The 24,850-nt window shown below is 35.4% G+C and overlaps 1 protein-coding gene across 11 annotated transcripts in view; it reads right to left on the minus strand.

Annotated features, from left to right (window-relative positions):
• The window catches only part of TTLL7 (tubulin tyrosine ligase like 7), a 157,730-nt gene that overhangs the window by 65,483 nt on the left and 67,397 nt on the right, over positions 1-24,850 (minus strand). For all 11 annotated transcript variants that reach the window (XR_010940918.1, XR_010940919.1, XM_067726703.1 and 8 more), the window contains exons 6-9: positions 24,074-24,232; positions 19,615-19,831; positions 14,989-15,153; positions 9,961-10,119 (exon numbers count right to left, since the gene is read on the minus strand). Coding sequence is in view for 9 of the 11 variants with exons in the window: in XM_067726703.1 (XP_067582804.1) it covers positions 9,961-10,119; positions 14,989-15,153; positions 19,615-19,831; positions 24,074-24,232 (700 nt within the window). In the remaining 2 variants the exon portion in view is untranslated. The remainder of the gene's footprint in view (positions 1-9,960; positions 10,120-14,988; positions 15,154-19,614; positions 19,832-24,073; positions 24,233-24,850) is intronic.

The following is a 24,850-nucleotide window of genomic DNA, read 5'->3' on the forward strand; positions in this document are numbered from 1 at the left end:
GCTGCAAACTAACCTCTATGAGCTTTTCTAACTGTTTAAGGAGTCATGGGAATAACTGAGCCATTTGTGGTTGTTCTTTCCCACATCATTTCTAAGATTTCACTAAGAAGAAAAATAAGAAGTAACTACATATACCCTGAAATCTAGTATACAATATATTACCACTTCAAGAGCTGGAGTGTTTGTTTTTGTCTTTGTTGTTTTGGATTTTATTGTTGTTGTTGTTGTTGTTATGAAAATGTAATTGGGATAGCAGATGTTTAAGAAAATTACTTACTCAATTAACTCAGTTGGTGAGAACACTGCTGAGTTCAAAACTACAGCTTTGCTTCATGACCACCAACTAACTCCACAGGCTATCTCAAAAAACATGCATGCTACTCCTCATAGAGGAGGGTCATCTTATACAAAACCATCAGCACAAAAGACAAGATAACTGACAACACGCATTTTACAACTGGCAGCTGAAGGAAATGCCACATTACACTTAAGAAATCATCCAGGAATACAAATGCCTCTAATTATAAATGTGGCACAAGATCACTGCAGAAAAATTAGAAACAAAAGCCAAACAAACACAGAAAGATCACCTGCAATTCCACTACCTTGTGTCTTGTTAACCATTTGATAAATGGTGCTCCAGATATTTGCTATGTATACATTTTATAATATTCATTTGCCTTCCAATATATCTCTATACTAAATATACTACTTTATAATCCAAGGTTTTCTCTTAATAATGTATTGTGAAAATCTTTCATGTCATCATTTTGATAGTTACCTGGTATTCCTTGTGTAGAATTATGGCAAACTGTATTTTTTTCAATAGAGAAATGCCTTACTATATTATGCCTTTGCTGATTTCTGATATAGAAGGTGATGAACATATTCTTGTCTGTGTGATGTGGTCTCAACGGGAATAGAATAGCTTGGTAATTGCAAGAACATCCATTTATTCCAGGTAAATTTGAAAAAGGAAGTTTATTAATCTACTACTTTAAAGCTCCAAGTATTTCCTCTTACAAGTACAGAGAAAGGGTAAAGTAATATTTTTATATGAAAAAAGTTTCAACCATTCAATACTGATTCAAATCTCTGGAATTTGAAAAACAAAGATAGTTCTGCTACTACATGTAACAGGATTATTAAAAAAAAAAACATTTTTGAACTGATGATTAAGTGGTTTACTGAAATGTTATCTATCTTTATAGAATTCCTCAGTGCTTCATTCTAAAACTGCAGTCTGGAATTCTGCCAAGCATATCCCTCCTCCAGGATGGTAGACAGTCTTGGTACAACATAATCTCAGACCCTCTCTCTTTTCTATTTCAGATTCTTCACTCTACTCTCATGCAAGAGAAATTGGTCTATCAAGAAATGTACCTACACATCAAATAAACTAATACATGGAAAGGTAGAAAAACTTAATTCAATTAACATTTTGGATTTTTTCTTTAAGTTTTATGAGAAAGGTAAAGAAAAAAATAAAAGAAAAACCACAAATGGCTGACAGAAGAAACGCTGAAAATTAGGGTTCCAGCCCAAGTTCTATTCTATAATGTGGACGGCTTCTTTTGGTTCTCATTTCCTAACCCAACTGTAAAACAAACAAAACCCACAAGTGTTAGAGTCTTAAAGCTCAGCAGCTTGTAAATGCGTGCAAAAAGGAAAATTATTAGAAAGCAAATTAAATTAATAAATACTATTTATTAACCAACCAAATCACAGTTTTATTATCAAGATAAGCACAATCATTTCATGCACACATAAAAGTTTCCATAATAGATTCTGTGCTCCTAAATTAGTGCTGTTTCCTCCGACCAGTAACTTCTCCCAGCCCCAGCCCCTACCCCACTTTCTACCACCTTAAATACTCCTCAGGTGTTCCCTCTTCTGCAAAGACATTTTTTTAACTCTCAAATTTACACATGTACACAGAGAGATTAATCACTCTGCTTGTGCTGCCTCCTTATTCCCTACTTATACTTGTAAATACTAGCATAAACACATATCTGAGTCCCCACTAGACCAGGACAACCTTATTTTTCTTCTATCTCTACCATCTGGCCCAATGATTTGTTGAAATTAATTCAAGGATACTTAAAATATTAGCATTATATTTATACTCCACTCAATTTCCATGTTTTTCCCTAAAAATGTTTTCTATGATTGAAAATTTCTGCAATTTGCCACTACGAATCATTGCCTGCAATTATTCCAGTCAACTAAAAGTTAACATGTTCAGAGGCACTCTCCACCTAATTCCACTTGATGGCGCCAAAAGGTTTTTAACCAATGTATATTAGACGTACTATGATTGCAGCCGGGAGAAAATACAAAGGAAGATCTAAATAAGATTCTTTAAACTGTTTTGATATAATAAATGTTCATTACCCACAGCTGTTGGTTATTGTGGAGTTTTTAAATGGTTATGATTGATCTGAAAATGATGAAAGAATGAATAGAAAATGAAAAGAAGTTATTGTGGAGTTTTTTAATTGTTCTTATTGATCTGGAAATGATGGAGAAAATAAAGTATAAAGAAACATGAATGTAAACAATAGTATTTCTGAGCCTTTAAAAAATACAGAACCATTTAGTCAATTCGGATCTACCAAGCTAATGGTAAGCTCCAGTTAGGCAAGTGCTTTTAAAAACAGGTAAATAAAATATATATAAAATCATTATTCCTTGCTATCCTTTCAGTTCTACTTCATGCATACTGCCTTCACTTCTTTCCCACTCCATCAAGGCTAAAAGACAAGCAACAGGGGCAGAAAAAAAAAAAAAATACAGGTAAAAACAGGAAAGGAAAGTAAGAAGAGGAAAACAGCAAAATAAAAGGAAGAAAATGTTAGGCCTTAGGTGAAGGGCCATAGTCCAGAGTCAAGTGCTTTCATATCCAAGGAACGGAGGAAGCAAAATGATAATCAAAATTCTTCACATTTATCATATTTCTAGGACCCAGGCAGGAGCAAAATTTGAATACCTGACAGAACTGTATTTGATTGGAAATATAATACACATTATTTGCTCATAGTAGATTCAACACACACACAAATGAAACCAGTAGCCCTCAAACTGGAAAAGTGTTCTTTCCTAAAAATATATTTTGAGTGTCTTGATCTCACCTATCACTCATTCAATTTGCTTTTGCAAACCTTGATATTACAGATATAACTTCTAACTTCTAAATCATTAACAAAAAAAGAGATAACCAGCTTAAAATGACAGGTAGTTGTTGATGATATCTTCTGTAGTAATATTTTCCTTAAAATGTAACTAATCTAGTAAACACTGTTTAGGTAGGTGTTATTTTCCTGACAAAGTTTCCTAAACACAGTATTCTGTGGCCATGTGATCTATGACCATGGAGCTCGATGATCAGAGCCACATACTCTATGATCAGGGAGCTTAGGGGAATTGCTGGATGTGGCACTGTGTGACTTCCAAGGTTTCTTCTGTATACAATATAAATACAAACATGACTGAAAAGGTACAGAAATCTTAGACATTATTTTTATTTTGCCTTTATATTATTCTATATTTTCCAAATGATCTTTTATAATGGAAGAAAAATAATGATGACTCTGACCAAACCAGGGTCTGGGAGCAAGCCCAAAGGCACAGTTCACAGGCTAGACATGAGGGGAGCCCCAGGCACGTAATATGGCCTTAAAGGAGAATTCATGTCACCTGGGGTGTGAAGTTATTAACTACTGATTAATGAACTAATTGGAGCCTCTCTCCTCCTAGAGAGTTTGAAGGGGAGACACACTGAAGGCAGGGAACTACAGTCCTGCAGCCTAGGCACCCACAGAGAGGAAAGACAACAACCAGAAGTCATGAAGTGGTAGAGCTGTGAGGCTGAGAAAATAGTGGAGAGAGTAGACAACAAATCAGTAAAAGCAGATCCATGCGTATATGCAAAATGCCTAACCTAGAAATTCACCCAGTACTAATTTGGGAAAAGTAGGATTAAATACACTGACCCACTATCGGAACTGTTCTATTCCCCGAATGCTCATTCTCTTCCTCCCACATACTCTATTCAGTCTTCTGTCTGCTCAGTTAATGAAACAACTGTGCCAAGTACACATGTAAGAAACATTTGTTTTAGTACACAAGAATAGGGATCACAGGGGCCCTGAACCAATATGGCAGAGTAGAAGGATGTGCTCTCACTCCCTCTTGCGAGAACACCAGAATCACAACTAGCTGCTGGACAATCATCAACAGGAAGACACTGCAACTCACCAAAAAAGATACCCCACATCCAAAGACAAAGGAGAAGCCACAATGAGATGGCAGGAGGAGCGCAATCGCAAAAAAATCAAATCCCATAACTGCTGGTGGGTGACTCACAGACTGGCGAACACTTATGCCACAGAAGTCCACCCACTGGAGTGAAGGTTCTGACCCCACGTCAGGCTGCCCAACCTGCGGATCCACCAATGGGAGGAGGAATTCCTAGAGAATCAGACTTTGAAGGCTAGCAGGATTTGACTGCAGGACTTCGACAGGACTGGGGAAAACAGAGACTCCACTCTTGGAGGGCACACACAAAGTAGTGTGCGCATCGGGACCCAGGGGAAGGAGCAGTGACCCCATAGGAGACTGAACCAGACCTACCTGCTAGTGTTGGAGGGTCTCCTACAGAGGCAGGGGGTGGCTGTGGCTCACTATGCGGACAAGGACACTGGCAGCAGAAGGTTGGGAAGTACTCCTTGGCATGAGCCCTCCCAGAGTCTGCCATTAGCCCCACCAAAGAGTCCAGGTAGGCTGCAGTGTTGGGTTGCCTCAGGCCAAACAACAAACAGGGAGGGAACCCAGCCACACCCATCAGCAGTCAGGCAGATTAAAGTTTTGCTGAGCTCTGCCCACCAGAGCAACAGTCAGCTCTACCCACCACCAGTCCCTCCCATCAGGAAACTTGCACAAGCCTCATCAACCAGAGGGCAGACAGCAGAAGCAAGAAGAACTACAATCCTGCAGCCTGTGGAACAAAAACCACATTCACAGAAAGACAGAAAAGATGAAAAGGCAGAGGGCTATGTCCAGATGAAGGAACAAGATAAAACCCCAGAAAAAGAACTAAATAAAGTGGAGATAGACAACATTCCAGAAAAAGAACTCAGAATAATGATAGTGAAGATGATCCAGGACCTCGGAAAAAGAATGGAGGCAAAGATCGAGAAGAGGCAAGAAATGTTCAACAAAGATCTAGAAGAATTAAAGAACAAACAAACAAAGATGAACAATACAATAACTTTAGTGAAAAATACACTAGAAGGAATCAATAGCAGAATAACTGAGGCAGAAGAATGGATAAGTGACCTGGAAGACAGAAAGGAGGGATTCACTGCTGCGGAACAGAATAAAGAAAAAAGAATGAAAAGAAATGAAGACAGCCTAAGAGACCTCTGGGACAACATTAAACACAACAACATTTGCATTGTAGGGGTCCCAGAAGGAGAAGAGAGACAGAAAGGACCAGAGAAAATATTTGAAGAGATTATAGTCGAAAACTTCCCTAACAAGGGAAAGGAAATAGCCACCCAAGTCCACGAAGCACAGAGAATCCCATAGAGGATAAATCCAAGGAGAAACATGCCGAGACACATAAAATCAAATTAGCCAAAGTTAAAAACAAAGAAAAATTATTGAAAGCAGCAAGGGAGGAACAACAAATAACATACAAAGGAACTCCCATAAGGTTAACAGCTGATTTCTAAGCAGAAACTCTACAAGCCAGAAGGGATTAGCATGATATACTTAAAGTGATGAAAGGTAAAAACCTACAACCAAGATTAGTCTACCCAGCAAGGATCTCATTCGGATTCGATGGAGATATCAAAAGCTTTACAGACAAGCAAAATCTAAGAGAATTCAAAACCACCAAACCATCTCTACAACAAATGCTAAAGAAACTTCTCTAACTGGGAAACACAAGAGAAGAAAAGGACCTACAAAAACAAACCCAAAACAATTAAGAAAATGTTCACAGGAACATACATATCGATAATTACCTTAAACATGAATGGATTAAATGCTCCAACCAAAAGACACAGGCTCACTGAATGGTTACAAAAACAAGACCCATATATATGCTATCTACAAGAGACCCACTTCAGACCTAGGGATACATACAGACTGAAAGTGATGGGATGGAAAAAGATACTCCATGCAAATAGAAATCAAAAGAAAGCTGGAGTAGCAACAATCATATCAGATAAAATAGACTTTAAAATAAAGAATATTACAAGAGACAAGGAAGGACATTGCATAATGATCAAGGGATCAATCCAAGAAGAAGATATAAGAATTATAAATATATATGCACCCAACATAGGAGCACCTCGATACATAAGGCAGCTGCTAACAGCTATAAAAGAAGAAATCGACCGTAACACAGTAATAGTGGGGAACTTGAACACCTCACTTACACCAATGGACAGATCATCCAAAATGAAAGTAAATAAGAAAACACAAGCTATAAATAACACAATAGACCAGATAGATTTAATTGATATTTATAGGACATTCCATCTAACAACAGGAGATTACACTTTCTTCTCAAGTGCGCATGGAACATTTTCCAGGATAGATCACATCTTGGGTCACAAATCAAGCCTCGGAAAATTTAAGAAAATTGAAATCATATCAAGCATCTTTTCTGACCACAATGCTATAAGATTAGAAATAAATTACAGGGAACTGCAAAAGCAGTTCTAGTGGGAAGTTTATAACAAGGCTACCTCAAGAAACAAGAAAAATTTCAAATAAACAATCTAACCTTACACCTAAAGAAACCAGAGAAAGAAGAACAAACAAAACCCAAAGTTAGCAGAAGGAAAGAACTCATCAAGATGAGAGCAGAAATAAATGAAATAGAAACAAAGAAAACAAAGCAAAGATCAGTAAAATTAAAAGCTGGTTCTTTGAGAAGATAAACAAAATTGATAAACCATTAGCCAGACTCATCAAGAAAAGAAGGGAGAGGACTCAAATCAATAAAACCAGAAATGAAAAAGGAGAAGTTATAACAGACACCACAGAAATACAAAGCATCCTAAGAGACTACTACAAGCAACTCTTTGCCAATAAAATGGACAACCTGGAAGAAACGGACAAATTCTTAGAAAGGTATAACCTTCCAAGACTGAACGAGGAAGAAACAGAATATATGAACAGACCAATCACAAGTAATGAAATTGAAACTGTGATTAAAAGTCTTCCAACAAACAAAAGTCCAGGACCAGAAGGCTTCACAGGTGAATTCTATCAAACATTTAGAGAAGAGCAAACACCCATCCTTCTCAAACTCTTCCAAAAAATTTTAGTGTAAGGAACAGTCCCAAACTCATTCTATTAGGCCACCATCACACTGATACCAAAACCAGACAAAGATACTACAAAAAAAGAAAATTACAGACCAATATCACTGATGAATATAGATACAAAAATCCTCAACAAAATACTAGCAATCAGAATCCAACAACACATTAAAAGGATCATACAACATGATCAAGTGGGATTTATCCCAGGGATGCGAGGATTCTTCAATATAAGCAAATCAATCAATGTGATACACCATATTAACAAATTGAATAATAAATAACAAATTGAATAATAAAAACAATATGATCATCTCAATAGATGCAGAAAAAGCTTTTGACAAAATTCAACACCCATTTATGATAAAAACTCTCCAGAAAGTGGGCATAGAGGGAACCTACCTCGACATAATAAAGGCCATATACGACAAACCCACAGCAAACATCGTTCTCAATGGTGAAACACTGAAAGCATTTCCTCTAAGATCAGGAACAAGACAAGGATGTCCACTCTCACCACTATTATGCAACATAGTTTTGGAAGTCCTAGCCATGGCAATCAAAGAAGAAAAGGAAATAAAAGGAATCCAAATTGGAAAAGAAGAAGTAAAACTGTCACTGTTTGCAGATGACATGATACTATACATAGAGAATCCTAAAGATGCCACCAGAAAACCACTACAGCTAATCAATGAATTTGGTAAAGTTGCAGGATACAAAACTAATGCACAGAAATGTCTTGCATTCCTATACACTAATGATAAAAAATCTGAAAGAGAAATTATAGTAACACTCCCATTTACCAAAACAACAAAAACAATAAAATACCTAGGAATAAACCTACCTAGGGAGACAAAAGACCTGTATGCAGAAAACTATAAGACACTGATGAAAGAAATTAAAGATGATACCAACAGATGGAGAGATATACCATGTTCTTGGATTGGAAGAATCAAAATTGTGAAAATGACTATACTACCCAAAGCAATGTACAGATTCAATGCAATTCCTATCAAATTACCAATGGCATTTTTTACAGAACTAGAAGAAAAAATGTTAAAATTTGTATGGAGAAACAAAAGACCCCAAATAGCCAAAGCATTCTTGAGGGAAAAAAAACAGAGCTGGAGGAACCAGACTCACTGACTTCAGACTATACTACAAAGCTATAGTAATCAAGACAACATGGTACTGGCACAAAAACAGAAACACAGATCAATGGAACAAGACAGAAAGCCCAGAGATAAACCCACACACCTATGGTCAACTAATCTATGAAAAAGGAGGCAAGGATATATAATGGAGAAAATACAGTCTCTTCAATAAATGGTGCTGGGAAAACTGGACAGCTACATGCAAAAGAATGAAATTAGAACACTCCCTAACACCATACATAATAATAAACTCAAAATGGATTAAAGACCTAAATGTAAGACTGGACACTATAAAACTCTTAGAGGAAAACATAGGCAGAACACTCTATGACATCAATCACACCAAGATCCTTTTTGACCCACCTCCCAAAGAAATGGAAGTGAACCCAAAAATAAACAAATGGGACCTAATGAAACTTCAAAGCTTTTGCACAGCAAAGGAAACCATAAACAAGACAAAAACACAGCCTTCAGAATGGGAGAAAATATTTGCAAATGAATCAATGGACAAAGGATTAATCTCCAAAATATATAAAGAGCTCATGCAGCTCAATATTAAAAAAAACAAACAACCCAATCCAAAAATGGCAGAAGACCTAAATAGACATTTCTGCAAAGAAGACATACAGATGGCCAAGAGGCACATGAAAAGCTGCTCAACATCACTAATTATTAGAGAAATGTAATTGCAAAACTACAATGAGGTATCACCTCACACCAGTTAGAATGGGCATCATCAGAAAATCTACGAACAACAAATGCTGGAGAGGGTGTGGAGAAAAGGGAACCCTCTTGCACTGTTGGTGGGAATGTAAATTGATACGGCCACTATGGAGAACAGTATGGAGGTTCCTTAAAAAACTAAAAATAGAATTACCATATGATCCAGCATTCCCACTATTGGGCATATACCCAGAGAAAACCATAATTCAAAAAGACACATGCACCCAATGTTCATTGCAGCACTATTTACAATAGCCAGGTCATGGAAGCAACCTAAATGCCCACCAACAGACGAATGGATAAAGAAGATGTGGTACATATATACAATGGAATATTACTCAGCCATAAAAAGGAACGAAATTGGGTCATTTGTTGAGACGTGGATGGATCTAGAGACTGTCATACAGAGTGAAGTAAGTCAGAAAGAGAAAAACAAATATCGTATATTAACGCATATATGTGGAAACTAGAAAAATGGTACAGATTAACTGGTTTGCAGGGCAGAAATTGAGACACAGATATAGAAAACAAACGTATGGAAACCAAGGGGGGAAAGCCACAGGGGGGTGGGCGTGGTGGTGTGCTGAATTGGGCGATTGGGATTGACATGTATACACTGATGTGTATAAAATGGATGACTAATAAGAATCTGCTGTTTAAAAAAAATAAAATAAAATTCAAAAGAAAAAAGAAAAAAAAAAAAAGAATAGAGATCAGTTCTCTTTCTTCTTAAAGAAATGCCTTACCTCCAGAAGCCATGGCTTTAGTTTTCTATCCAACAAAATATCAAATCCCAGGACTTCGAAGCAGACACTTTCACTTCCTGGAGGTTGACCAGGTCTGCACATTCGATATGCATGCAGGACATGAGGTTCTGCTACAATCAGAGTCTTTACCACCAATTCCTGTAAAGATTGTCATTTAAAAAAAAAGATGAAAAGCCTTATTTCTTTGTATCTCATTTACATACTTGGAAATCAGGCCTGGACTTACCAACTAGCATCCTGGCCAGGTTCACAAAGCTCTGTGGCATCTAACCCCTGCCACTGCTCTGACCTCATCTCACCCAACTCTCCCCCTGCCCACTGTACTCCAGCCATGCTCCTCTTCTCTAGGCCTCTCACACTAGCTGATCCCTCTTCCTGGAACACTCTTCCCCCAATATTCCCATGTCTGGCCCCTTGATACTCAGAGAGTCCGTCCCTGACCCCTGAGTCAAAAGTAGGCACCCATACATCATTCATTACTGTGTCACTACACAGCATAGGACAAGCTGATCTTTTTCTTTTTTTTGTTAAAACAGAGTCCTTGTCTGTATTATTTACAACCCCATTCCCAGTGCTTAACAATAGTGCCTGGCATTTAGTAAATGCTCAAGATCACCTGTGAACAAATAAAAATTTATGAATGCGGCTTGTATTTGTTAAATAAGTAAGGTAGGATCACATGCTTGCCTTCTCAGAAACCATACAGAAGGCAAGGGGATGGGAGGGAAGACAAGGAGAGTAAACTTCCAAGGAGAGAAAACTATTTCACAAACAACATTATAGAACCTCCACTTAGACAAAGCCTGAAAGGTCAAGAGGACAGAATCTAGGAGAGCTGGGTTTCTCTGTGCAGTGATGATTCTGTTGTTCATAAGGTTTATCTGAAATCAGAGTACTGCCAATTAACAAACTAGCTGTCAACATTTTCTGTGAGAACACATAATACTACTAGGGTGAGTTACTAATGTTAATAAAAGAAAAAGTTGGTTTACCGAAGTTTGAGAACAAGCTATGGATTGTGGAAAAGCTGTCTTGCTGGTTTTTGCTTAGAATATACTGTCTTTTTAACTCCCATTCTACAGGTACAGGCAATATAGCATGGCAGTTAAGAAAATGGCTCCAAAGTTGACTTTCTGGCTTTATCCCAGGCTTTGCTACTTGTTAGATGTGCATCCTCAGTCATGTTGCTTAAACTTTGTCTCATTTTTCTAAAATGTAAACTGGCAATAGCAATAATACCTGCTGCAAAAGACTGATGGAAGGACAAAATGAGACTCCATGTATAACTCTTAGCATAGTGCCTAGAACAGAGTAAACCATCAAGAGGGGTTAGCAACTTAACTACTGTAGTTATATTTATTCTATTATTCTTCTGGAATTCCACCTCATATATCTGGTCAGACACAAACATTCAGCTGCCTGGTGGGAGCAGTATTTATTATGAGAGAAAGAAATGGAAGATGAAGTTAACCTCGCTGTTACCAAGAATCCCAACCCAGAACGTATTTGGGGATATCAGAGATGCCACAAGAGGCTGTTCTTAGAAAATTCTATTCAAAATAACAAATGTGTGGTAGCACCACAGTATGTGAGGATAAAAAAGAAAAGTCCACATTATATAAATCTTGAGATATTACTGAAATCACCTGAGTAGGAAAAAGAAGTTAAAACCTTGACTAGTAAGTGTCTATGTGAAACAAGACAGGTGGGGATATGGGGGGGCAGAGTGAGGGGGAATGAATATTTAGACTCTGGATTACAAATCTGTGTTTTTACTACATAAAAACAGCACAATTTTAGGAATCCAGAGGCAAGATTGCAGGTATATGTGAAATCAGTAATGATACAACCAAATACAAATTCCACTAATCAAATCAAATTCCACTAATGCTTTTGAGAATTTCCAACATTGCTTTGAAAGATGATTTTGTAGATTTGTACCCGAAGTATATAAAAAGCATTCATTAAGGATGATCTTATGAGTGATTAAAGTCATTTTTAACCTCCATGGCCTGCTTTTCTGTTGATTTCTTATTTATTCTTGACCAGCACAAAAGCACATATATCTGTTCTTCATAGAAGGTATTGCTGAATGTTAGTTTTCATATGCAGACAGCTACTTTTTAGAGAAATTACCATCAATAAAGTAGTCACCGAAAAAAAGTTCTAAGTTAAGTTCATGAAATTAGTAAACTATTAAGATAAAAATTTATTGCACAATTGCCTTCTTCATCTCCTCTTATTCTCTTTTTATACTATCCTATTGATTCACCTTCAACAGACATCTGTAAGTACATGCAATTCTTAACAAGAAAAAGTACTACTTATCTATTAAGGTCCATGACAAATTTCAATTCTTAAAAGAATTACATAAGTGCAGATAGTTTGACAAGATAATTGTAAGAAGGTACTTGGAAAAGTTAATGTTATTATTTATTAATTGGTTACTTATAGATTTATTAATATACATTTTAACAAATGTAGGCAAGAATGATGCAAAATTTACCCATTTATAGAAATGATCATGCAGTGTATCAGAGCTTAATAGGCCGGCAATTGCTATGTTCAGGTAATATCTGAAAATTATATTTTAAGCTCTGAGGAGTTAATTTCCATACTCTTATTAGTATTAGTCTTAGTTGTATACCTTGTCCTAATTCAATTATGTGGGGAAAGTACCACTTAAAACCAATGTCTGTAAAGCTAATGATATCCATTTTTCTCTCTGACTGATTCTCTCCGTACATTCCTCACCAAGGCAACCCAACAGATTGCACCTTTTCACAAAGACTTCCCTGAACAATCAAACTCATAAGAAGTGAAGAATCTGGTAAAGAAAAAGAATACCAGAGGGCATCTAAAACTTTCTTGGTCTCTCTGAGCTAGTCACCAAATGACCCATTCATTAAATCATCCAGGTATCACCAAGTAGATCTTCCATCATTGAGCTACTGTATCAAAATTGCAAATTTTACCACTTTGATGTTTCTGACCCACATGATAGTAAACTATCATTATTAGAATATTTTTTGGAATTTCCAAAAAACTGGCCTTGATAAAGTAAATAGATAAATAAACGGCATTATTGGAATCAAATTTCTTGTTTGGATGTATCAATATTTAGTCTCTCGGGAAGACATAAAAGAAAGTTAACAAGTTGGTGAGAATCTGACCAAACCCAAATGACAAACTTTAAAATTTGATGGGACCCCTAAATTTTTAAAAATTTTGAATTTGTTGCCAACATTTATAAATCAGGAGACTTAGGGCATCTATTGACAAATTAGAGAATGAGGCACACTGGGCCCAAAATACCACATGGCACCAATAGGCTGGTGCTGAGTGATATCTATCCCCTTTAGACCGCTTACGCTCTTCAAATGACCACCGTTCTCAGCCTGCCCTATTTTCTTCTATCCAGGCTACTTAACTCCTTTTTACTTGTCTGACACCTAAGTATCTTCCGGTTTACATTCTGTGAGACAGAAAATAAGATTTTTAAAAAGATTCAAACTAACAAAACACTAAGAAAAGGAATAAATATAATGATGCTGATTTTTTCTCTGATTTTCTCAAGAGAACCAAGTTCAACCAACAATGAACTTTCACATCCATTTTCCACAATATTTTTATTTAAATATATATTACTTGTCCCAGAAGTCAAATTGTATAGCCCTAATCATGTTAAGTATTTTCAACATACTCTTCTTAACTATGAATACCATTTTAATATTTCTGCTAGGATTAATAAAAGGGTCTGTTTAACCAAGGTTATCTTCTCATACATGTTTCCTTTTCTCTCTTTACCCTTACCATTTGGAATTTCATCTACTGCCATGGCTTTAATTATCCATTACACCTCATACATACACTTTTAACTGCCTGCTCAACTTTTCTACCTGAGAGAGCATTTCAAGTTTAACATATCGAAAGTAGAATTCATCATAGCCTCATGGACTTTTAAAAAACTGAGTTCAGGTGTCAATGCCTCCAGGAAGTCCTGCTATGCCCATCCACTCAAAGCTACTACATGTGGTCTTCCTCTACAACCCCACAGAAGCCAATGTATGCCTCTGTTTTTGTACTTGCTACATTGCATTTCATTAACAATTTATGTGCAAGTGTTTCCTACCAAACTCTTGAGTTTTTTGAGGCTTGGAGCTGTATCTTATAAATCCTCAAATTATCAGCCAGGGACAGGCTTATATTATGGGTTCAATAAATGTTTACTGAATAAATGAATAAATGAACTAGCAAATAAGTGAATAGAACTCTTTTCTCTCATCTGCAAAACTAAGCTCTACATCTTCTCAAAATAAATTGCTTCCTATTCTATTTCAAATAAGACCACACCCATTCTCCTTATAATTATTCCTCAAAACTGCAGAAGAATATCTGAATACTTCTTCCCCCCTCCCCATTCTAAACATTCAGTTAATCTCAAGGTCTACTTCATTGTCACCTCTTTTATTGTGGTTCAATTCAGGCCATTCTTTTCCCTGAAACTACTCCCAAATGCCCTCCTCTACCTACTTCTGGTCTTCACTCTAACCCATCCTATACCCATTGTCAGATTTATCTTTCAAATGCATGCATGGTCTTTGGCCTTATTAATCTCCTCCCTTAAAAACTGAATGAATCCTTACTGCCTACCAAGTGAAGCCTTGATTTCCAGACCTAAAACTTGGCTCCACATATCTTTCCAGCCATTAAGTCTTCATGTATCTCCCACAAATACGATATGCACCAACCTGAGCCACTTTGAACTATTTTCATACCACCATGCCTTTACTCATGCTTTTGCCTCCGCTTAGCATTCCCTCTTTCCGATCCTAGCAGTAAAAGTACTACTTATCTATTAAGGTCCATGACAAATTTCACTTTCTTCATAAAAGCACACTTTATCTGCCCAATCTAATGTAATCCGTTTTTTATTTAAAATGGTTGATGATCCTTTCAATTAATATGAGGAAAGACAGTTAAAATTGTGAAATGGTATAATCTTACTGAAATATCACTCCAAAACTTAGCAACATCATGTTGATTTGCTTGTAGAAATTCTGTAAACCATCTGATGGAACGTTTGCTGCCTTTGTTTTCAGTTTCATCCCTTTCAAAATGCTCATTGTGCTTGTTCACAGAGTAGTTTGTCAGATGCATGTATAACTGGGTCTGTAACAAGTCAGAACCAAAGTTGTTATCACCTATGAGACTCTAGAACCATGACGTTTCACAGAAAAGAAAGCATCCAAAGAGGAAAGCCAATTTTAAAGTTTAAAATATACATATTCATAATTTAATGATTATAAAGGTAATTTTCAAAATGCAATGGCACATTTTTCTAAAAAAGGTTGTGAAAGTAGTCACCTTCAAAGTTACTTTGTATATTATTGAAAAGATATCTACCATAGAAAGTATGAAAATAATAAGAATATATAGAGTAATTAAATGAAAATGTGAAACTACATATTGCTAAGCAAGAAAAATGCTGTAACTTTGAAGTCTGTTTTTCTTAGTTGGTTTGTTTTTAATGTTTTTCTAAAATTTTCATCCTAACTTGTTTTGGGAAAGGAATTTTCTGAGAGAGTATTCTATATCTTCTCAAACAAAGATTTAAAAGTAAAAGCTCAAGTAAGTAGCAGAAACCTAGAGGTAGGATACCAACCTCAACCTCTGCCCTCCCATCCTGACTGGAAGATCACTGTAACTTGTTAACAAGACAGAGTGCACTCAGAGTCAGGAGACAGAAGCACCACACGATGCTGTACAAATGTCTAAATGATTAACAGCAAATTTATAGCGCTCCATACTCGAGTTCTTAGGTCTTAGTCTCTCTATATTCTTATGTTTGTTGACAGTGTTATCCTCAAATAAACTTGAAAAAGAATACAAAATTTAAAATTTCTCATAATTGTCAATTAATATACATTAATAGCTCCTTATCAATCTATCATAAACATTCATGAGGTCTGTAAATCCCACCCTCATGATCCTATTCCCAGAAACCACTTTAGATAGCAATGTTGCATCACAATGAATACATACTTTGAGCACATCATTACTATTCTGATTTGTTAATAACCAATGATATTTATATCATATTTTATTTTCACTGCAGTTACTTAAGTCTACAGTATTGAAATCTTTGAAGCAAATATGCAGAACTGATCATATGAGCTACATGTTGTTTATTAATCCATATGCCCACCAGTAATTAAGAATTTTTTTTGTATATTGAACAATATTTAAGGAGCACCCACCACTGGCAGGAATGTGTGCTGTGCACTGTGGACACAAAGATTAATAAGGCAGACATAGTCCCTACCTTCATGAAAATTATCACTTTAAGTGATATTTAAAAGAAAGAGCATAACCTCATACTTGTCTAATTTTAAGTGCTTGATTTAAAGAAAAAAGGAAATTAATCAAACTATAACATTTCTTAGTTTCCAAAACAGAAATTATTTTTGTTTGGAAAATAATTTTTTGAGGAGCTCTCCATTTGGCAGGAATTTCTTAAAATAAATACTAACAGCAGTAATAAAAACTCTAGCTATCCTAGTGGAAACGTGAATAAGAAATGGAACTTTGCATTTTTCTTAAAACATTATTTTTATATGTAGCATTGGAAATTCCACAATTTCACATCTACTTTGACAAAAATCCCCTTCTAAACAGTTCACTGTCAGTTGGACATTTGCCATAAGGAGAAGTAATGGCAGCTCTGAATCAAATAGCAACCTGCAATGCATAAAAAGTATATAACTATTCTCTATCCTATTTTATAGTGTATAGGCTCAAAATAATGAATTGGAATATACAGAACCTTTCAAGGATTGACTGACTGCTACACGGGGTGGCAAAAAAATTTATGTTTATTATATTTCAATTTCTGAAATTCTCTCATGATTTCCTTACATGTAGCTTATCAATATACAGCTCATGACAAAACGCACGCTATTTTAAAAATTGGAAATACGAAGAAGGAAAAAAATATGAAGCAGTCTGCTGTCCAAAAACAACCAATGGGAGCATTTTGGTTTATTTTTTCCACCTTTTTTCTTAAACTTATCTTTTAAATAAGAGTGATCTCACTTTAGATAAAGTTTTGCACTTCACTTTTTAAATTTTTAGTATCTTCATGTAGGAACTCAACCGTGAAATTTTAGAGATATATGAGGAACACTGATGTTTATACAGGAGAACATCATTTTTCATATATGTGAAAACCAAAGCCAGGAGATTATGTGACTCAAGAGCACTTGGCAAAGCGAAACCTAGAGGCCACATTTCCTGACTCCCAATCTTTCAATATGATTTCCTAACCCAGTGTAGTTAAGCAAATCACATACATCCAACTTAAGAAATTAGAATAAATCACTTTATCACCTAAATGAGCTTTCAAGTCTTACCCTTTCCTATCTCTTCCTTTACTCTTTCCTCTCAAAACATGACTATCTGCTTTACATATATGTAATCCAGTCTTACCCACTCCAACTATTTTAATTATAATCTATAAACTGATAAGCCCCAAATTACGCCTGTAGCTCAGTTCTCTCATCTGAGCTTTAGACCTATACTGTATATCCAAATGCCAATAGTATAGATCCATTTGGAAGTCACACAGGCATCTCAAATCAAACACATCAGCTTTCTGCAAAACTTTAAAAGCTCCTATACTCCCTATCACAGTGAATGTCACCATCCACCCAACTGCTGTGCCAAAACTCTTTTGAGTTTTATCCTTAATTTCTCTCTCTCTTTCCCTTATTCTACAAATCAACTTGTTGGTATATCAGTGTTACCCATGGTATCGTAAATATATCTGAAATCTGTGTTCTTATTCGTAGTCCTGCCCTACTATCACTTCAAATTAAGTCATCTTGTCTCTCACATGTGGTTAGACTAGAATACAGCTTCTTGTCTCCCTTACTCTAGTCTCCCCTATCCATCTACAGCCCCATCTCACATTCCCCACACCATAGACCAGGTGATCTTTTTAAGACAACAATCTCATTCCTTCTTTCCCTTGTTTAAAATCTTTCAATGCTTCCCTTCTTCTTAGGTTAAGTTCCAAAATCCTAGCCATGATCTACCAAGATCTGGCCTCTGGGACTCTCCATCCTGATGTCTTAGTCTGTACTTTAGCCATATTGAACGTGTGTGCTCTCTCCAGACGTATCACTCTCCCTCCTACCTCTGGGCCATTCTTCTACCTGGAGTCTTAACCCATCCCACCCCACCTCTAACTTAGCTAACCCCTCACTCTTCAGATTTCACTTTACAAACTCCCTCTCTAACTGTATCTCCAACTGAGTTAGATGTTCCTGCTATGCACTGCCATAGCATTCTCAGTTTCTTAAACCATTACACTTACCACTGGGTATTATAATTGCTTATTTTATTTTCTGCCTCCCCACTAGATTGTTGCTTTTGTGAGATCAAGTACTGTATCTGTCTTGGTCACCGTTTTTCCCAAACCAGCACAATGTCTAGAATGCAGTAGAGTTCAAACATTTCTTGGAGCTTGGATGTATCCACACCTTATGAGCTTTGAAGAGATGATTCTTTCTTTTATCTTCCTTCCCTGTAAAAACTTTGACAGTTCCCTTATTCTTCCTTTGCCAGGTTTACAACATTTTTTAGTTAATTGAACGTAGCAACATTTATGATTAGTCATTTAATTTTGGAAAATGACCACTCAATGTAGTCATTTATGTGCATAATATTATAGAACAATAACCAGGCCTTTGACAAAAATGGGAAACGATCCTTAATTAGGTATATTTTTTTACTGTAATTAGTAGATCCAAAAATAGAGGTAGAGGTTAACTAAACTTTGAAGTATGGATAATAAACTACGGTTTGTCTCTCATAAACTATAAATTACATTTATGACTTTCATGATAAATTATGATAATAAATTACAGTTTGACCTTCATAAACTACAGTTATGACTTTCATCAATATGTTATGGTTACACAAAGATAATCTTAATGGAAAAATACTTACAAAAATCTCCACTTAACAGAATTAAAAACATACTATGAAACTGCCAATTTATGTCTCTACTTCACAATTGATCAACATAAATTTAAAATCTTCTCTTTTGTTCCAACAAAAAATAACTCTACTTTCTGATAACTTTTGCTTTCTCTGTTTCATATACTTTCTCCCACATTCTACATGTTTAAACCATACCTTTCATACAAAGACTGCTCAAATACCACCTCTCCCATGAGAAGCTGAACAAAACCTATTCCTACACTCAATTCTATAACACTTTATCTGTATTTCTCAATGGCATATTATTTTAATTTGTATTTCTGTATCAATCATTTCTATCCAGTACCACTACACACACATATATACTTCGAAATCCATCCTCATGCTCACAGCACCCAGATGGGGTGTATTTTCCTAATTAGCCTACCTGGAGAAGCAGGCACTTTTTTTTCTAATTTCCACAAAGCTGTCTTAAATTAGAGGCAGTCTTATTTATGTATATAATTCTTCTAGACTATAAAAGCCTGAGAGGAGGAACTTTGTTCATTTAACATTTATACACAATAGGTGTTTTAAAAAATAGATGTTGAATAAATTAATAAAATCATAGTGTCTGGTATCACTTACCAAATTGGTCTCATTAGGTGGAATGTACTTCTCTGTTCCCATTCGCACAAGTCCATCGTGGTAGAGAAATATTTTTAGTGGATCACATGATGTTACCAGAATATAAATTCGTAAATCAAACTTGTAACCTTCCATTAGGAAAGGCTTTTCAATGTATTCTTGAACAATCAAATGATCCTGAGATGGAAGTTTGTCACCATTTCTTATCAAAGAAATCCTAAATTTAAAGAAAAGGTTAAAAGAATAATTTGTTATGGAGTCAGGATTTTAACAAAGTTATAGGTAATACTCAAGAGGAAAGTGGTCCCATCACACACACACAAAAAAAATACAGCATAAAAATACTGTCAGAAGCAACTTTTTTAGAACCATGGATACTAACCAAGGAACATGTAATAAAAAACAAACAACAACAAAAAAACCCAGCTGAATCTGTGTAAAAGAGATTCCTAGCATTTTAATTTACTCTGGTACCACCCCCAACCCCCAGCTCAGCAGTGGCCTTGAGCAATAACCTGTGTTCCCAGTACAGGTACTGGTTCTAGAGGCAGTAGAACAGACCTATTCTTGTGGTTGTTTTGTTTGTTTGTTTGTTTGTCTATTTGTTTAATTCAGTTCTGTGGTTCCCTGGACAATCTCAAAGGTTTTCTTTTATCTTGTCTAACTGCAAACTCTCCCAGTGCTGAGGCAGCTACTTGCGGGGGGCGGGGGGGGGGGGGGTGGTCGGCAGAGACAATATTGAAAACATTTAAAGACAAATGTAGTAGTCCCTGCAACAAATAGCAGTTGGGAAAACCATCAGACTAACTGCAAAGATTGGGGGGAAAGACAGGAATGACAATCTTTGGGGAATAAGGACTTTGAAAAGCTCTCATATATTTCTGGGATTCTAGAAGACTACATGAATGCCCAGGGCTAAGTGCATGCTCAGGAAAGATCTGAGATGGCCCTAAGCTCTTACCTCCAGCTAACCATCAAGTAGGAGGTGAAGGCTAAGGCAGAGTTATAAACTACCTAGCTAAGTGTTGAAGGCATGTTCTAACACACACACACACACACACACACACACCATCTGCAAGGATTGGGGGATATATAGGTATAGATACAGATATTTGGTTCCCAGTGTTTAAGGAAATTTCTGTTCAATTACTAACGGATTGGACAATTACACTGACCACTGATCTAACAGAACAGGAACTTCAGAGGTCACACACAATTAAAAAATACAAACTTTACAAAATTATTTCAGAAAGGTCACTAAACAAATAAACATCAACTAGAACAAATGGTAACAAAAAACCCTGTAGAGGAGGGAGAATCTAATTGTCAGAGTTGCTACATTACAATACACAAAATGTCCAATTTTCAACAAAATATCATGAGTCATTCAAAAAAAAAAAAGTATGACCCATACACAAAAAAAATTCTCAATTAATAGAAACTATACCTGAGGAAACCCAGACATTTGGCTTACTAGACAATAAATTATTTAAATCAACTATTTTAAATTTGTTCAAAGAGCTAAAGGAAATCATGTACAAAGAACTGAAGGAAACCATGGGAATAATATCTCACCAATGCAGAATATCAGTAGAGATAGAAATTACTTTTAAAGGTGGCGGGGTAGGTGGGGGTAACCAAACAAAAATTCTGAAGTTGAAAAGTACAATAACTGAAACAAAAATACATTAGAGGGGCTAAACAGAAGATGTGGGAAGGCAGGGAAAGACTCAGTAAACCTGAAGATAAATCAATTGAGATTAGTCTGAGGAACAGAAAGGAAAAAGAATGAAGAAAAATGAACAGAGCTTAAGAGTCCTGCAAGACAACATCAATAATATCAACACACTAATAATGGGTGTCTCAAAAGAAGAAAAGAGAGAGGGGCAAAAAGACTCTTTGAAGAATTAATGGCTGAGAATCTCCCAATCTGATGAAAAATATTAACCTACAAATCAAGAAGCCTAATAAATTTCAAGTAAGATAAACTCAAAGAGAGCCACACTAAGACATGTTCTAATCAAACTGTCAAAAGCCTAGAGAAAGAGAAAAAAGTAGCAAGACAGGCCACTCATCCCACCCAAGGGATCCTCATTAAGATAAAGAGCTAATTTCTCATCAGAAACAATGGAGGGCAGAACACAGTAAGATGACATATTCAAAGTGCTGATAGAAAAAGAAAAAAAAAAAAAAACTGTTAACCAAGAAATCTATACCTGACAAAATATTCAAAATTGAAAGAGAAATTAAGACATTACCAGATAAACAAAAACTGAGAGATTTTGTTGCTATTATACCTGGCCTATAAGAAATGCTAAAGACAATCCTTCAGGCTGAAGCAAAGGGACACTAGGCAGTAATTCAAATCTACACAAAGAAATAAAGAGCACCTGTAAAGATTACTACATAGGTAAAAATAAAAGTCACTACTAGTGTAGTTTAGGTTTGTAACTGCTTATTTTTCCTGTATTATTTAAAACACAACTGCATAAAACAATTATTATAAATCTATTTTGATGGGTACACAATACATACAGGTGTAATTTGTGACAAAAACATCATAAAGGGGGCAGAGGCAAATAGAAGCAAGTTTTGTTGTTGTTGTTGTTGTTTTTACTGTTAAAAGTAATGATATTAATCCAAACTAGGTTGTTATAAATGGAGATGCTAATTGTAACCCCAAAGCAACCATTTAAAAAATAACTCAAAAAATATATAGTAAAATAAATGACAATGAAATTAAAATGGTACACTAGAAAATACCCATGTAATACACAAGAGGGCAGAAATGGAGAAATTGAGGTATGAAAACTATATAAGACATAAAGAAAACAAATAGCAAAATGCCAAAAGTAAATCTCTCCTTATCAATAATTACATAATAAATAAGAATGGATTAACTCTCCAGTTGAAAGACAAGATTTGGCAGAATGTATAAAAAATATGGCCCAACTACATGCTGTCAACAAGAGCCACACTTTATATTCAAAGACTTAAATAGGCTGAAAGTGAACAAATGGAAAAGATATTCCATGCAAACAGTAACCAAGAGAGAACTGAAGTGGCTATACTAGTATCAGACAAAATAGACTTTAAGACAAAAAGTACTGCAACAGACGAAGAAGAACAGTAATATAATAATTTTTAAAAGTCAATGCATCAAGAAGATATAATAATTATAAACATATGCACCTCACAACAGAGCTCCAAAATATATGAAGCAAAAACTGATAGAATTGAAGGCACAGATAGACAGTTCAACAATAGCAGCTGAAGTGTTCAATGCTCCCCACTCTCAATAATGAACAGGACAATTAAACAGAAAACCAGCAAGGAAATAGATATATTCTACAGATGAGAGAGGTGTACTTTACCTATGTACTTCTGCATTGCATGAGATAAACCATGGCAGCACAGTATGTATAGTATACTTTTTCAGCTATTTTATTACTGTAGTCAATTCATATTATTAACTATTATACTAACATTAAATATATATAAAAATGAATTTTTAACATAATTTTAACATTAAAATTGAGAAAATGTGAACTTCAATTATCTTCCCCAAAATGTTTACCTTGATACTAACATATAGTGAACCAAATTTACATTAAACAATTAATATACAATTTCCACTAACACTACATGTCGTTTGTCTTTTAAGTCACTAAACCACAGTTTAAAATAATGTCTGATTAAATTATTAAATTATGATTAAAAGTTAAAAGGAAATGTGTTGAACAGTAATTTACCTGGCAGCTATATTTCCAAATATCTTTTTTCCCCACAGCACTCTAAATCAAAGATAAAAATTACTTGTGTTTTTATTAAAAGTAGCTTCAGCCACATTTTCTTTGAAAAAGTAAACAGCAGAAAACTAACATAAGAAAGCAAAAGTAAACAGGAATATTAAGTTGTATAATCTATCCCCAGCTAACAGGTCTAGTTCTCAGCACTTTAACTTAAAATGTGTTCTACTCATCTTCAATCCAATTACCATGGCTACATAAAGAAAAAAATCATTTGTAAAGCAAAGAAAATAGATATTTTGTGCTTAAGATTTTTTTTTTAAGATGAAAACAGTAACACCCTTTCCATTTCATTCACCAACTCAATTTAGCTCTATTGTATCAACTGATTTTCCTCTCCAAGCTTACTCTAAAATTATGATGAATGCAAATTTTATGTTTAAGAAAAAAATTAGAAAATATTTACTTTCTCTATTTTGTAGTCTCCTATCAAAGTCTCACAACCTGTTGATTAAATTTTTAGATTGAATTATTGAAGTCTCCAGGACAGGGTAAAAGGGCTCATTAAATATTTAGTTCCAAAAAAGCAAAAGTTAGAAAGCTATTTTATTTTTTTTTCATATTAGTACTCAACCATGAGCAAATGGTCACACTTATTCTTTCCCCCAATTTTTTAAAATTTTTATGTATTCCATATGAAAAATACCTACCCATGACCCATTGCACCATTAGCTGGTTTTACTATAAAAGTCTTCTGCTTTCTTTTTTTCTTTAATTCTTTCATATAATTCTGAAATTGTGTATATTCAGCAGGGAAGATCCATGTTCGAGGAACAAAGGTATAATCCAGAGGCCGGGACTTGATCATTCTGTAAGTTAGAGATAATATGAAAAGTAATTTCTATTCAAACTTATCTAAACTTTCTTTCTCTGTGCTACTGACATTTACTACAAGGATTTAAATTCCCTCCATTTCTTCATTTATTGATCAATTCATTAATTTTTTAAAATGCCTATTAATCACCTACTATATGTTAGGCACTATTCTAGATACTAGGGATACATTAGTGGAAAAAATAGACAAGAATTTCTGCCCCATGTATTAATTTACATATTAGTAGATCAAACATTTGAGTATATACTACGTGTTGGGCACTGAGGATTAACATGGTCTCTGTTCTAAGGAATTTATATATAGGCTATTAGTTAAATACAGTGTGATAGGTGCAATAAAGCTACATAAGGCAAGGTAACATGTGGAAGGCGGCATTAACTCTGCCTCTGGGATGCGGGTGGTTAGTACGGTTCACAGCCAGGTGCCATTCATATTGCTTCTTAAAAGATGATTTGGAGTTTGCTGGGTCATCCATAGGGAAAAATTTTAGATTGCCTTTTACCCCGGTGTTTTCTGGAGTTTTACTACTTTTGTGAGAAAACCATTGAAGCCTCTGAGTCAGGTTTTGTTTACATCAACTACATCTACCTAT

The sequence above is a fragment of the Pseudorca crassidens genome, chromosome 2 (genome assembly GCF_039906515.1).
Source record: "Pseudorca crassidens isolate mPseCra1 chromosome 2, mPseCra1.hap1, whole genome shotgun sequence".
NCBI lineage: Eukaryota > Metazoa > Chordata > Mammalia > Artiodactyla > Delphinidae > Pseudorca > Pseudorca crassidens.